The sequence below is a fragment of the Pristiophorus japonicus genome, chromosome 8 (genome assembly GCF_044704955.1).
Source record: "Pristiophorus japonicus isolate sPriJap1 chromosome 8, sPriJap1.hap1, whole genome shotgun sequence".
Taxonomy (NCBI): domain Eukaryota; kingdom Metazoa; phylum Chordata; class Chondrichthyes; family Pristiophoridae; genus Pristiophorus; species Pristiophorus japonicus.
Window position 1 is genome coordinate 191,071,333 of NC_091984.1, and position 15,898 is coordinate 191,087,230.

Here is a 15,898-nt window from a genome sequence, read left to right on the forward strand (position 1 = left end):
CATCTTCAAACCTTTTGCCTTCCCTCTCCCTAGCTCTGTGCCTAGGTAGCTCCTCTTGAGCTGGTTACTGAGAGGTACCAAAGAATGAACACTATGAGTCATCCTCCCATTGTTTACATAGAATCCTCTCCAGCCCCCGGCAGTACTTTTCCTTCATTTGCTACACCCGAGACTGGCTGACTGAGATTATAACCTTGCTGTTAATGGAACTGCTGGGGGAATTCATGGCACAGAAAATAATACACCATTATGTTGCACCAGCAGTCCACCTGACACCTGGCCCTCAAGAGCAAGTGTTTGAGGTCTCATTTAACCATCTCCCGCTTGCTACATAATCTGAACATGATCACATGTTATATCTTCAAATTGTGCAAACAACAGGACTGCACTTTTACAAATAGCAAATATGTAATTATTTCTGTTATACCTTTTGCTAACTTGTAAGAGACAAACAAAGCAAGTATCTGTCACTTGTCTTTCGAAAAATCCAGACAGTAACTCCCATATATCTTTTAAAATATACATTGACTGAAGAAATGGATTGGTGTTTTACAATGAAACCTGTATATGCTGAATTCTTAATATTATATGAAGGAAGAAATAATGTTGCTTTTATTTTATGCGACAACTTTTTTGTCATTGAATAGCAAAAAAAAGTTTTTTGTCTGCTGGCAGCAGACGTTGCAATTATTTTAAAAGCAGCATGTTGGCAAAAAAGCTGACACAATAGCTATACCATGTAACAAATTACAGAACAATCTCCCGTGTGTAAAAATATTGAAAGCTATGGTTCAATAATATAAAAGATTTTCTCTATCACTCTGACAGCATCTGCACTCGGGTGGAATTTGATGCTCAGCGAAGTCTTCAGGATTGAATGAAACTTCTTTCAAAGGCCATGATCGAGGGTTTCATTGTCGGGTCAACGTCCCAATCAAGCACAGAATACTCTGCAGGGAGATGGGAGGAACAAGGGGAAATTGTACCATCAGCAAAACTACATAGAGGGATAACTTTGTAGATTTAAATTTAACTACATGATGTTTAGTGCACCTTTTGGTGTATAAGATTGTCACGTCTCTGAACCTTTCAGCACTGACTTTCCTAAATAATAGTTCTAGTGACAAACATTGTAAAGTAGAAGGAGATACACCAGAGAGTGTTCTACAACTGATAAGCTGCTGGGAATTAAATCATTATTTTTGATCTTGCCATTGAAATGCTATTGCAGTCCTCCATGCCCTTCACACAAAGAATGATGGGCGTGACTATGCGGTTGATTATTTCTTGTAGGTCTAACACTTTGAGGTAGATATTCAACTTGTCGATGAGGCGTAAAACTGGCGCTGTGAATCATACAGCACCGTGTTACAGAAACCGCCTGATTGAGAATCGACGCCTTCGTCTCTGTTCACGCACTGTGCACGTGCGACCAAGCAATGTATTCGTGACATTTTGTCCATAAGTAAGAATATGAGGTTTGAAACTGGAAAAAGCAATTCTGACCTTGGTGCCTGACGGATTAGCAACTGTCTGCAGCATTAGTCCATCTTTACTAATTTTGAAGTCACCATCATCCCAAACTCAACCACAACCAATCAACAACAAAAATAGTTGTAGAGCTGTTGCATTGTAAGTGGCTTAGCCAATCACGTGATGTTCACAAGACTCAATAAAATCCCAGTCAGTTGAGTCTAGAGGTATGCAGTTGTGAGCCTAGTGGATGAACTGGTAATGTGTAGTGTGATTGTTAAACCTTTGTTAATAAACCAATTAGTTCTTAATAAAAAAAAAAATCAGCATCTTGCTTATTGTCTAAATTTCTACCACCCACTATAGAAAGAAAGACTTGGATTTATATAGCGCCTTTCATGACCACCGGACGTCTCAAAGCGCTTTACAGCCAATGAAGTAATTTTGGAGTGTAGTCACTGTTGTAATGTGGGATGCTCTCCTGCCTTAGGAATCTATCAAATTACGAAATCGTATTCTCCCTGTTTTATTTTACTGATTTAATTCAAAGAATTTGCTAGTTTCTACATTGTATAATCTGTATTTCCGTATATTAACAGTCTGAATCCTTTTAAGGGATGATGAAATACATTTTTGATTTAAAACCAGCTTCCGGATGTATCAAACTACTGATGCCAGATGTTACAAGAGATTCTACAAGCAATTCAACTTATTTCCGCTGTCATTTCAGTAATTTCTCACTCTTTTAATCCGCATACTTACTCGTCTGAATCTTTCTGGCTTTCTTCAATAAAAGCAATGGATTCTGATCGAAGGCGGTTTGTAACTTCATATGTACGAAGAGTAACACCAAATATGTCTTCATGATAACGGTTTTCACCCTGAAGTATTAAAGAAGGCACAGGTCAGCCATATAGACAGTCAGGGGTTCTGACGACTATCGAGCAAAAAATCGACATTGCATTAATACTTTGTATTTTTAAAAATATTTTTCATTGTCGTTATGATTTAATGCTGAGGAACACAGAACATAAAGCAAAAATGCATTTTTTTAATGAAAACTCTTAGGTACGTGGATATCTCAAACATGTACGTATCATGCACTCCATGTTACAAGTTTTGAATTGTATGTCTGTCTTAACATGTTAGACTATGTAATGCCTTCTGTGATCATTATAAAGATTATCTAACAGCCTTCTAACTATCTAAACACAAATAATAATGATATGGGTAAGAAAATTAATTAACTTGTATAAATCTATCTAAAAGGTTAAATGTCAGGTAACTCTGCTATTGATCACAGAGTAGGATTAACATTCTGTGCTATAGTCATTGTCTGCCATCTTTGTTTAACTACTTCCGCACCATTTTCAGGGGGCTGCCGCCTCATTTCAGCCGATGGGAGAACTCAAAGGAGGACTTTATCAGCCCCATATATTCAAAAGTCAGCCGAATACTTTCTACTGAAATATACTTATTGCGTGTCCTGAGACATTAGTTTCTCATGTAAAGTGCTTTGGATTTATTTGCTTCTCAAGCTTCCAGATCCTGAGTTCTCCATCCTGGCAATTCTGCGTCATTTGCAACAAACTGTTTCATTACTATTGCATCTACACCTGGAACTGGGCTAGAAACACGAACAGGGCTTTATTAAAATCTCAACTAAAAGAAATGGGAAAGCGCTTCGGGTTAGTCAACATCTGAAAAAGAAACATATATTCAATGTGGGACTGAGGGAGTGCTGCACTGTCAGAGGTGCCGTTCTTTGGGTGACCGTTTAAATCGAGCCCCTGTATGCCTCCTCAGGTGGATATAAAAGATCCTATGGCACTATTCAGAGAAGAGCAGAGAAGTTCTCCCAGTGTCCTGGCTAACATTTATCCTTAATTCAACAGAACCAAACACAGATCAAGTGGTCCTTTATCTTACTGCTGCTTATGGCACCTTCTGTGCAAATTGGCTGCTGTGTTTACCGACATAACGAAAGTCACTGCATTTTAAAAGTAATTCATTGGGTGTGAAATATTTTAAGCTTTCCTGAGGATGTGAATGGCACTATATAAATGCTTACTCGTAGCTTGCTGATGAAGACCCCGGCATCTTCTAGTGATACCTTCCCATGCTGTTCGCAGATGTGCTGAATGGTCTTCAGGACATCACCTGCCATAGTAACATCTCCACAAACGTATATGTGTCCGCCTTGTTCTTGTAGCAGTTTGAATATTTGGTCAGAAAGCTGTTCACGTAAAATGTCTTGCACATATTTCTGAAACCAGGAAGACACTTCAGTGTGTTTATTGCCAATGAATACTAGTTTTAAATTTCAAATTTGCAATAGCATTAAAGGGACCTCAAAGAAAAACCTTCAGAAAACCTTGCATACACACAATGTTCTTATGTCATTTGCTTGACAGGTTGCATCTCAGTGAAAAAATACATTAAAAAATTGTATTTTAAATGCCCCAAAATAAACCCCATTGCCCAAAGCTTGTACTGCAGCAAATATTGCATTTGTTGAACCGCAAGCTTTTCCAGTGGCCAATGCAGACCCACTATGGAGTCTTTGGCCTTCTTGTCCGTTCCACAAACTCAACAGGCCTGCCAGAAATCCCTTAGAGGGTGGTGATACTCCTTTAAAAAAAGCTGAATTTGGAAGAGAAATAGACTGAATATTTTGATCAACAAGGATTCGCTACTTTAACGTTCTTAAAGCATTAAAAATCCCCAATGTCCCACAGGCCTATTTATGCTCTTTTAATGGCTGATTTACATATAATTTATTTTAAATAAAAATAATAAAGGCTGTAATTAAATAAAATAGTTTCACATAAACAAAATACATAAAACCTGATATAAAGACTGTCTAAATACCTTTGGTTTTGCTGGTTTTCCTGGTTCACGGGAGTAAGCGGTATAGAGTTCCTGAAAGACACCTTTATTTTTTACTTGAATGGCTTCCTCTCTATAGATGTGGTCGATTTTTGATTGCCGACAGCCAAACACAAGTGTCATGGGACATGCTTTTACACCTAAAATATAAAAGTGATGTTGCAAACTTTGATGAGGCAATGTTATTAAAGTGATTATAAGACACTAGAGATAGGCAGATTTCCTGCAGCGCTTGACTTCAATGGAAAATAAATTTGGGCGGGGCGACTGATTTGCTGCCCAAGACCAACTTCATCCTCTGAGCCTCTGAATAATTGACAGAAAACATTGTCATTGTCACTGAAGGGCGCGAAAATGATTTAGCCGCTGCACAGAGGGAAGCAAAGGTTGTAAACACTAAGTATATAGATCTGGATATTTACTGGGGCGGGGTACGTAGGTGGGGGTGGCGGAGTTTTGGACAGGAAACCTGGAGTTCTGGGTTTCCCCGTATGCTGTGATCATGTGTCTTTTGGCCAACAGGTTCCTGCTCGGAAGTCAGCCTGATTGACAGGCTTGGCTTCCAGTCGGGCGGGGAGCACTCCGGAGCAGACTGCAGGACCAGGTGGATCCGATCCATGACCCCGGGATGGGGGCTGCGATCCCAGAACCAGGATGGGGGGTTGGGGGGTCCTATCCCAGATCCCGGGGCTTTATAATCTGGGGTGGGGGGGGGGGGGAATCCGATTCCTGGCACCAGGGGTCTTTGTATGGGGTGAGGTCTGATGGGGAAGCATGCCTGCTCCTCCCCGCCCACAAACAGTGCTGTGACAGCACCTTCCTTCTCCCCGAAGCTGTCCTCGTCTCGGCCTGGGATACCCAGCCACCCATTGTAAAACCGGCTAAGTAGGTTCAATCAGAGGCTGCCAGCCTCATTAACATATTTAAAATGCCAACCCGCCTCCTGGGAGAAGGTTGACTGTCCGCCTCTTGACCCTTGACCTGCCTCGGTAAAACCCAGAAGTCGGCGGGCTGGAGCCAAGCTTCCTTCGCGCTTGGAATTTCTCCCGACTTAACCCAGTGTCAATCCCACGAGTTCACCCATGTTAAAATCCCACTCATAGAGTCTGAAAGGAATTGATTAATATAAGGTTAAATTAGCAACAAAGTGTAGACAGAGTTGAATGAGATTGGAGGAGATCATTGACATGAAGAGGAAAGAAGGGTTCCTAAGGGTTCTGTCCTTTCTCACACTCTTTCCCCTCTTCATATCAATGACCTCATCCAGTGAAGCAGTCCAAGACAATGTATGTCTTCCTGTATATTTTTAAAAATATAACATTCACGCTTAGCCCTGTAAAAAACTACTTAACAGGTCTGATGTGTTTTAAGCTCCTCTCCTTCCTGTCTTATTTTGATGACTTACCTTTATGTTCAATATCATGCAGACGCTGCTGCCAGAAGCTTCTGAAGGGAGCAATTCCAGTTCCTGGTCCAATTAAGATGCAAGGTACCATTGGATTTTTTGGCAACCTAAAAGAAGGTGCTCTGCATTGACATACATAAAATAAATTAATATAGGCCTCTGTCATTGGATACTCTGATTGTTATCCTTTGATTACTGAATGATCCTTTGATAATTTACTTGAAATTTGTCATACTGTATTTCCACATTTTTGATCGTTTCAAAATTGCTCCTTTGTGAAGCAACACTGAAGATCACAGGCTAGAGCTAGAGAAGATTCTTTTGTAAATACAGTAGCTGCTCCTTTCTCACAAAATTCTTGACGTCCTAGTAATTGTAGAAACACTGGTAGTTAGCTCCTTGTTGTATCTTGTACAGTTACAGTGAGAGAAAATCAGATTAGAGCCATAACTGAGTCTTCTAGGAAGCAGTCTGGGTAGAGTACTGGGAGTGAATTGCTTGTTTGCTCTCAATCTCAGGAGGCACTTGGCCCAGTGATACCAGACTTGGCGAATTGAAGGGTGACAACCAAAATAGTAGCATATCCTCCAAAATGTCAAAAAAAGAATAATTTCCTTTAGCATTAACTGCAGATTAAGCACTGCTATGGAAATGGAAATGTGGTGGTCTTCAGTATTGTCATGTATCTTACATTATTATATATAACTGTATCCTAACATGCTATACATGACTGTAATAAGATATGACCTGTAACCACCAGCATACCTTACCACCAGGGGTGCACTTGCAAGAGACAGGTATATAAGGGCAGGTCTCAGGCAAGTGCAGCATTCCAGAGCTGTGAAATAAAGGTGCACGTCCAGAATGACCTTGACTTCACTATATGCCTCGTGTGAATCTGTACTGAGGGGACAGGACTTAACAAGTATATGTGTGCATAAAGATGAACCAGCTTTATGCTAACATGTGAGCTCTCAGTCATGTCCTGAAGAAGTCACTAAATAGCCATCTTTAGGGCTAGAATTTGCCTTGCATCTCTGCCCGGGTTTCTAGGCAGTATTGGCTGGTTTGGGCGAAAACTGGTTCGGCGAAAATTTCCACAAAGAGTTTCACCGGCGGTTTTGAAATACCACTGGGAAGCGGACCGCCGGCGTGCACCGTCCATAGACCGCCATTGCCCGATTTTAGACTCGGCGGTGACCCGTAGCTAAGTAGTAAAAAAGACACCCACGAGAAGCAGCGGGAGCTGGGCGGTAGGTAAGTAGCGCTGCAAAAACAGGTAAGTATATGGGTTTTTAATAATTATTTTAACATTTGTTTACAGTGATTAAGGTGAAAAGGGTTCTGAGAATGTTTTCAGATTTTTTATTTTATGTTTTTTGGAAAAAATATTTTTGGTGTTTTTCCCCTCTGAGGCCCAACCCGCAGCCTCGATATAAATGTTAGTAATTATTGCCCATTTTGTTTAAGAACCGCCCAATCAGGCCAAGATTCTGTTTTCCATCGAGAATCAGGGTGTAAGGTCTATTTTTTTTCGCTGGGCGGAATTTTTTCCTTTTATTGTGGAATTATTCGCCTGCAGTAATTTAAAGTCTTACCGGTATTTTGGGCGGCAATCCGGTGCTGACGGATTTTTTTGAAATTCTAGCCCTTAGTCTTTATAAAAGCTTCATACAAGCCTTGCGACTACTGTGGTACTGCATCATGCTTTGAATCCATGTGCCTATCTCTTGGGTCAGTGTGCTTTACCTCACTCACAGGTTAAACTTTAAGGCTGTTACATGAATTTCTACTCAGTTTAATTGATGTAACTAATGTGTGAAATATCAAATCTGAGTGTGAGATTGGATTGCCAGTGGCCTCTTCCCCCTTTGGTTGCTCCATCCACGATAAGTTTAAGCTCTGACTGTAACACTTCCGATGTACATTGAATCCACAATAGATAAAGTTTCAAGTACTAGTAAGAATTTTGCAACATACAGTTCACCAAGGATCTGGAGAAGGGGAAATCACTATTTTTTATCCTATTAACTAGGAATGCTCAGATTGCCCAGGGGAAATTGGGTGGGGAGGGGAGGATTGTCCAATAGACTCAGGCACAGAAAAATCTGACCTATCTTTCTTTAAATTACTTTTCAAAATTCAATGGCCTATGTGTGTAAAGATTTGCAGTATTTATACAGTTTCATGAAAAACTGATTACCCTCTGACAAAGCATGGCACCGTTTCATCCCTGTCTATCCTGTTAAGCCAGGAAGAGCAAACTCCATGGTGCAGTGACCCTTCGCCATCTGTAAACATAAAGACAGCGGCTCATTGTCAAAGATAACCACAATATATTGCATTTAAATTGTTAGTTATTTTCCACCGTCTTAGATTTCATTCATCCTTGTCATGCAGCATTCCATCACTCAAGCCCCGCTCCCAGCCTCTTTAACCAGTCACTAGGATGGAGCAGGGAGTGGTCTTTGCTGAGTGACCCGTTGAAATATTCTGTGGAATTATGGAAGGGACCAATTATACAGGGCTCAATTTTCCCCAATGCCATTTTTTGGCGTGTTTCAAGAGTTACGCCCATTTCTTTTGGCCCCAACTACTCCCAAAAAAATAACTTACAAGTTTTCCCGTTCTAATTTTTAAAATTGGCGCCGTGTAGCCTTTCCTTTAGCTTCGGGGGGTGGAGCTTAATGTCTGCGCTGAAAAAATGATGAAAAAATGCGCCCCTCCGCCGCCATCTTGCTCCAAGTTCAGATAGTCTTCCTCGTCTTCCTCATCATCTGCATCTTCCTCCTCATAATCAGCCACTCTCACCTCACGTGGCTCTTCTACTACCAGCTGCTGCTGCCTCATGATGGCTAAGTTGTGCAGCATGCAGCACACAACAGTGAACTGACCGACAATCTCAGGGGAGTATTGCAAGTAGCCTCCGGAATGGTCCAAGCATCGGAATCGCTGTTTCAAGATGTCAATGATCCTCTCTATTATGCTACGCGTCGCAATATGCGACATGTTGTATTTTCAGTCATCTTCCAACTGGGTTATACGTAGGGGCGTCGTGGGCCAGGTGACGAGGCCGTAACCTTTGTCTCCCAGCAGCCAGCTCTTCCCTTCTGGCTGCTGCTGAAACATAGCAGATATAGTGCTCTCACCCAGGATGAACGCATCATGGGTGCTCCCAGGGTATCTCGCATCAACTGACATGATGCGATGGATGTCGTCACAGATGAGCTACACATTCATGGAGTGGAAGCCTTTTCTGTTCCTGTATATCTCGGAATCCTCCAAAGGTGCTCGCAAGGTGATGTGGGTATAATCAATGCCGTCCTGTACCTTTGGGAAGCCAGCAATCCTGAAGAAGTCCACAGCCCTGTCATGCATTGCCTGGGCGGTCATGGGGAACTTTATGTAGTCATTCCTCCGGGCGTATAGTGCAGCAGACACCTGCTGAATGCAGATATGTTGAGAAATGGTGCTCACATCCCCAGTTGTGGCCTGGAATGATCCAGATGCATAAAATGAAAGTGCAGCTGTAACCTTCACTTCAACTGACAAAGCAGTGCTCCTGATGCTTCTAGGTTGCAGGTCTGCTTTTACTAACTCACAGATCTTGGCTACAACTTATTTGCGGAAACGCAGCCTTCTGACACAGTCTGCATCACACAGGTACAGGTACGAACACCTGTCTCGATATACCCGACATGGGTAAGGCCTCCTACCCATCACTCTATGGGCCCTGAGGTTCCTCATGCGATGATGTCTAGTCAATCGTCTCCTCTGCAGCACCAGGTATGGTATGGTCAATATTGCCCCCATAATTTAATTGTAGCTTTGCAAGAAGCTCAAAACAGCAGGACAAAGCACTCACACCTTCTTTCCTCTCTCTCCCCCCAAGGTCGACGCCCTCGAGCCCAGTGCAGAGTGGTTCGGTGATGGCGTGGTACTTTGAAAACAATCAAAAATTAAAGAATTGCATTAGACTTCCATTTTCTCCCTTTTGACTTTGAAAAAATTAAGCTTCATGATGTATATTCTTCACCTGCTTGACTCCCTCCAAAACTTCACATAAAAACAATGGCGTCTTTCTGCGTCGATTTTTTAATGTGCGCTGCTTTTTCTTAAGTGAGCAGAAGGTTTTTTGGGAGTGGTCACATACGTTGTCCTAGGAAAAATATAAGTTGGCCAAACTTGCTTAAATGTGAAAGACTGGTGCAGACATCAGGTTACGCCACAGGACGCAAAAAAAAACGAACCTCAAAAAATCGTAACTAACTGAGTAATGTTGGTGCAGAAATGGTGAGGAACCTTGGATATTTTAATTTACGCCAAAAAAACGGTGCAGATTACTGGGGAAAATCGAGCCCATAGAAAGGTGCATTGCTCCCAAACCACAACATGTTACACTTTTTAAACAGAACAAAATAAAACTATCTTGAGATTTAACACTTAACACTCCAGTCATATAAATCAAATACCAAACAACAGCCAAAATTAGATAGTACACCTTAAGGTATAAACCATTTTCTTCCACTTACTCTTGCCCCGTTACAAGCTGATTCCAGCACATGAGATGAGAGGAGATGCTGTGAGCAGTCAAGAGATTGCAATACACTGATTTTAATTTTTCCCTTTTCTTTATGTTCTGCTCTATCTTACATGACTGAATAAATTTTTGATTTGTTCATGGTTTTGCACACCAGTGCTATCAGATAGTAAACTTTCTCTAAAGTTTCCCCCAGGGTTCCTCCTGAGCTCCAAGTAAACCATCCTGTGCACTCATTGCACCAACATCTATTCTAACTCATTCTTTCTCTAGATCACAACACTATGGAACTTCGTGGCATCTCTTTTACCTATAATTTACAGGTTTTAAAACCCCCAGCTTGGCGCCACCCAACCTTTACCAATTGATTACCTTGTCTGCTCTCCTGCTCTTTCCAACATTCATAGCGTCCTGACAATGGAGCTTGGGCCTTGTGAGAGCAGGGCCTGTTTCTGTCTTGAGCAGAACTCATCTCCTATTAAAGGTAGGTGCTGCATAGCATTATCAGAGTGATCTCCTGGATTAGTTTTAATCACCTTAAAGGGGGGATCAGAGAGGAATTTCCCAGACTTTTCCCACCCAAATTGGCACGGTTTTTATCTGGTTTCTCGCCACTTGTGCACAGTTTTGGCTGGGGCGTGGTGCCTTTATATTGTAATGCACAAGGCACTGCAATTGTGTGGGACAGGCTGGATGGACTAGTGATTCTTTTCCTGTCCGTCATTGTTCGTATGTTCATCTACGTTTCATAGTGGAAAAATGCATGACATGAAGCTTGGACCAGCTGTCATGATGTAGGCTTGGACCCACAAGCCGGATAGTGTCCCAATGTCACGATTGTACATAACTTCATTTTTTCATTCTTACACTTGGCCATAACATTACTGTCACTTACATATTGACACTCCTTCTATAAAAACAAATTCTAAGCACAGCAATGCAGCAGCGGTGAGCATATCTCATACTTTTGATGCAAGTACATAAGAACATAAGAAATAGGAACAGGAGTAGGCCATACAGCCCCTCGAGCCTGCTCCGCCATTCAATAAGATCATGACTGATCTGATCATGGACTCAGCTCCACTTCCCCACCCGCTCCACATAACCCCTTATCCCCTTAGTGATTAAGAAACTGTCTATTTCTGTCTTAAATTTATTCAATGTCCCAGCTTCCACAGCTCTGAGGCAGCGACTTCCACAGATTTGCAACCCTCTGAGAGAAGAAATTTCTCCATGTCTCTGCTTTAAATGGGTGGCCCCTTATTCTAAGATCATGCCCCCTAGTTCTAGTCTCCCCCATCAGTGGAAACATCCTCTCTGCATCCACCTTGTCAAGCCCCCTCATAATCTTATACGTTTTGATAACATCACCTCTCATTCTTCTGAATTCCAATGAGTAGAGGCCCAACCTACTCAACCTTTCCTCATAAGTCAACCCCCTCATCCTCGGAATCAACCTAGTGAACCTTCTCTGAATTGTCTCCAAAGCAAGTATATCCTTTCGTAAATATGGAAACCAAAACTGTTTGCAGTATTCCAGGTGTGGCCTCACCAATACCTTATATAGTTGTAGCAAGACTTCCCTGCTTTTATACTCCATCCCCTTTGCAATAAAGGCCAAGATACTATTGGCCTTCCTGATCACTTGCTGTACCTGCATACTATCCTTTTGCATTTCATGCACAAGTACCCCAGGTCCCACTGTACTGCGGCACTTTGCAATCTTTCTCCATTTAAATAAAAACTTGCTCTTTGATTTTTTTTCTGCCAAAATGCATGACCTAACACTTTCCAACATTATACTCTATCTGCCAAATTTTTGCCCACTCACTTAGCCTGTCTATGTCCTTTTGCAGATTTTTTATGTCCTCCTCACACATTGCTTTTCCTCTGATCTTTGTATCATCAGCAAACTTGACTACGTTACACTCAGTCCCTTCTTCCAAGTCGTTAATATAGATTGTAAATAGTACCTCTTGGGCGATATGAAACCACAGCCACTGTAAGGTGAATCTCGTCTGGGTACATGTCAGGAGATGAGCTGATAGAGTAATATCGTGGCTGCAGCAGGGGAAGCTGGGTAAGCAGCAGGGATGCTGGGATTTGAACGGAAGGAAACTCCTCCAGCACTTCCACCACGGTTGGGTTATTGTACCACTTCCATTTCTCATACTCCTGCAAACCCTGCCAATGGAATGCATAGGACTTATTAAACCTCCATGGCAAGCACAGCATATTAGAGTTAGGATTATTGAACGCTCCAAAGGTGAGGTCTAAAGAAGACTAATCATCTTTCCCAAAATACAGAGAACTGGTGTAAACCAAAAGGCAGCTATAGTTGCTGGGGTTGGGAGATTAATATAAGGGCTTGGGCTGGACCAGACAAGAATCCATATTATGTGTATTGCCAAGAGGAACAATAACAGACACTCAGATAGTACTGCTTTATAGTGAGGTGGTCGCTAGTTGGACATTGTGGGATCGAAATTCAACCCGCGCTAGGTTTGGGGCGGTCAATTCGAAATAGCTGCTTTTCTTGTGCTTGTGCAGGAAGCGTCGGCCTCTGGAATTGGCCTCTTTGAGAAAAAAAATGTTTGTTGCGCTAACAGAGCGCTCGCAGGGCGCAACACTCAGCGCTGCACTCCGTACATCCGAACGTCCCTCCCCTTCTTTTAAAGGGAAGGGCCACTGCAACCTCTGCAGCCTTTTTAGTGGCACCCACTGGGCCACCAGGGTGGATGTCGGCTGTGCCAGTGGCCTGACACCCAAGAGAGGGTGCTGGTCTGCATGTTAGAGGACCGGCCACACCAGTGGCCACAATTGTTGGGTTGACTGAAAAATCAGTCAACAGAAAAAAGCTGCCAGCCGCTGCACTACCACCTCCCCTTTAAGGGCGGCCAGGGTGCCTGCCACAGAGAAGCTGTCTATAGCATTGCCCCACGCCGACCTCGCGTCCCACAGGGCAATTTCCCCCGAGGGGTGGAAAGGGAACTGTTATATATGTGGACTTGTATTTACTCTGTACAGCCACCAGAGGGCTCATCCCCTGGAGTCCCAAGGGATCCCATAATCCCTTGGGAGCACAGGTATTTAAGGAGGTTTCACAGGTTGGAGAGGCACTCTGGAGACCTGCAATAAAAGACTAAAGTCACACTTTACTTTGAGTTCACAGTGTTCAGTCTGACTCTTTCTCCACACACAACAATTGGCGACGAGATACAGATAGCGAACCCAAAGATGCAGAGAACAGTGGGCATCCTGGAGAAATTCTCAGAGGGAGATGATTGGGAAACTTTTGTGTAGCGACTCAACCAATACTTTGTGGCCAACGAGCTAGATGGGGACGAGAGCGCTGCCAAACGAAGGGCGATCCTCCTCACCGTCTGTGGGGCAACAACGTATGGCCTCATGAAGAATCTGTTCACTCCAGCGAAACCCACGGAGAAATCGTATGACGATTTGTGCACACTGGTCCGAGAGCATTTAAACACGAAGGAAAGCATTCTGATGGCGAGGTACCGGTTCTACACCTACAAAAAGTCTGAAAGCCAGGAAGTGGCGAGTTATGTCGTCGAGCTAAGACGCCTGGCAGGACATTGCGAATTTGAAGGACATTTGGAGCACATGCTCAGAGCCTTTTTCGTACTTGGCATTGGCAACGAAACCATACTTCGCAAACTTTTGACTGTAAAGACCCCAACCTTGAGTAAGGCCATAGCGATAGCCCAGGCGTTCATTGCCACCAGTGACAATACGAAGCAAATCTCTCAGCTCACAAGTGCTGCTACACGTACTGTGAACAAAGTGATGTTGTTTTTGAATCGTAATGTACAGGGCAGTTCACACATACCTGCAGCTGCATGTCCGCAGATGACTCAGAGTCCACCATCAAGATGATGAATGCAAGGCCATTAACACCTTGCTCGCACTGCGGGGGTGATCATCATTTCCATTCATGCCGATTCAAAGAGTACGTTTGGAAGGGCTGTGGAACAATGGGACACCTCCAACGAGTGTGCAGACGAGCTGCTAAGCCTGTTAAACCTGCAAACCACCATGTTGCAGAAGAGGACAAATCCATGGAGAATCACGACGAACCAGAGCCTCACATAGAGGAGGCAGAGGTACATGGGGTGCACACATTCACCACGAATTGTCTCCCAATAATGCTGAATGTTGAACTAAATGGACTCCCGGTGTCAATGGAGCTGGACACGGACGTGAGCCAGTCCATCATGGGCAAAAAGACTTTCGAAAGGTTGTGGTGCAACAAGGCCTCAAGGGCAGTCTTAACTCCAGTTCACACGAAACTAAGAACTTACATGAAAGAACTGATTCCTGTAATCGGCAGTGCTACCGTAAAGGTCTCCTATGATGGAGCGGTGCACAAGCTACCTCTCTGGGTGGTACCGGGCGATGGTCCCACGCTGCTTGGCAGGAGCTGGCTGGGAATGATATGCTGGAACTGGGATGACGTCCGAGCGCTAATGCCTGCTGACGACACTTTGTGTGCCCAGGTCTTAAACAAATTTCCTTCGCTGTTCAAACCAGGCATCGGGAAATTCCAAGGAGCAAAAGTGCAGATCCACCTAATGCCGGGGGAGCGACCCGTCCATCACAAGGCGAGAGCATTACTGTACATGATGAGAGAAAGGGTCGAGATCGAGCTAGACCGGCTGCAACGAGAGGGCATCATTTCACCGATCGAGTTCAATGAGTGGGCCAGTCCTATCGTCCCAGTCCCCAAGGGAGATGGCACCGTCAGAATCTGTGGCGATTACAAAGTAACTATCAATCGTTTCTCCCTGCAGAACCAATACCCACTACCAAAAGCCGATGACCTCTTTGCAACGCTGGCGGGAGGAAAGACGTTTACGAAGCTGGATCTGACTTCAGCCTACATGACGCAGGACCTGGAGGAATCATCGAAGGCCCTCACCTGCATCAACACGCACAAAGGTCTTTTTGTTCATAACAGTTGCCTGTTTGGAATCCGATCAGCGGCGGCGATATTCCAGAGAAACATGGAAAGTTTACTGAAGTCAGTCCCGTGGTCTTCCAGGGCGACATCTTGGTCACAGGTTGGAACACAATCGAGCACCTGCAGAACCTGGAGGAGGTTTTTAGTCAACTCAACCGCATGGGGCTCAGGTTAATACGCTCGAAGTGCATTTTCTTGGCGCCTGAAGTGGAGTTCTTTGGAAGGAGGATTGCGGCGGATGGCATCAGGCCCACCAATGCGAGATGGAGGCAATTGAGAATGCACCAAGGCCACAGGAAGTGACGGAGCTGCGGTCGTTTCTGAAACTCTTGAACTACTTTGGTAACTTCTTACCGTGTCTCAGCACACTGCTAGAACCACTACATGTCTTACTACGAAAAGGGGGCGAATGGGTTTGGGGCAAAAGCCAAGAAAATGCCTTTGTGAAAGCGAGAAAATTGTTATGCTCAAACAAACTGCTTGTGTTGTATGATCCATGTAAGCGTTTGGTACTAGCATGTGATGCGTCGTCATATGGCGTCGGGTATGTATTGCAACAAGCTAATGATTTCGGGAAACTGTAACTGGTTGCTTATGCATCCAGGAGTCT

The 15,898-nt window shown here is 43.6% G+C and overlaps 1 protein-coding gene across 1 annotated transcript in view; it reads right to left on the reverse strand.

The window, feature by feature from the left end:
• Nucleotides 1-746: 746 nt before the first annotated feature.
• nos1 (nitric oxide synthase 1 (neuronal)) overlaps nt 747-15,898 on the reverse strand; it is a 100,955-nt gene continuing 85,803 nt past the window's right edge. Inside the window, exons 22-28 of the mRNA XM_070886322.1 lie at nt 12,281-12,491; nt 7,971-8,058; nt 5,768-5,889; nt 4,345-4,502; nt 3,545-3,739; nt 2,236-2,354; nt 747-950 (exon numbers count right to left, since the gene is read on the reverse strand). Coding sequence (XP_070742423.1) covers nt 935-950; nt 2,236-2,354; nt 3,545-3,739; nt 4,345-4,502; nt 5,768-5,889; nt 7,971-8,058; nt 12,281-12,491 — 909 coding nt within the window. The 3' untranslated portion in view covers nt 747-934. The remainder of the gene's footprint in view (nt 951-2,235; nt 2,355-3,544; nt 3,740-4,344; nt 4,503-5,767; nt 5,890-7,970; nt 8,059-12,280; nt 12,492-15,898) is intronic.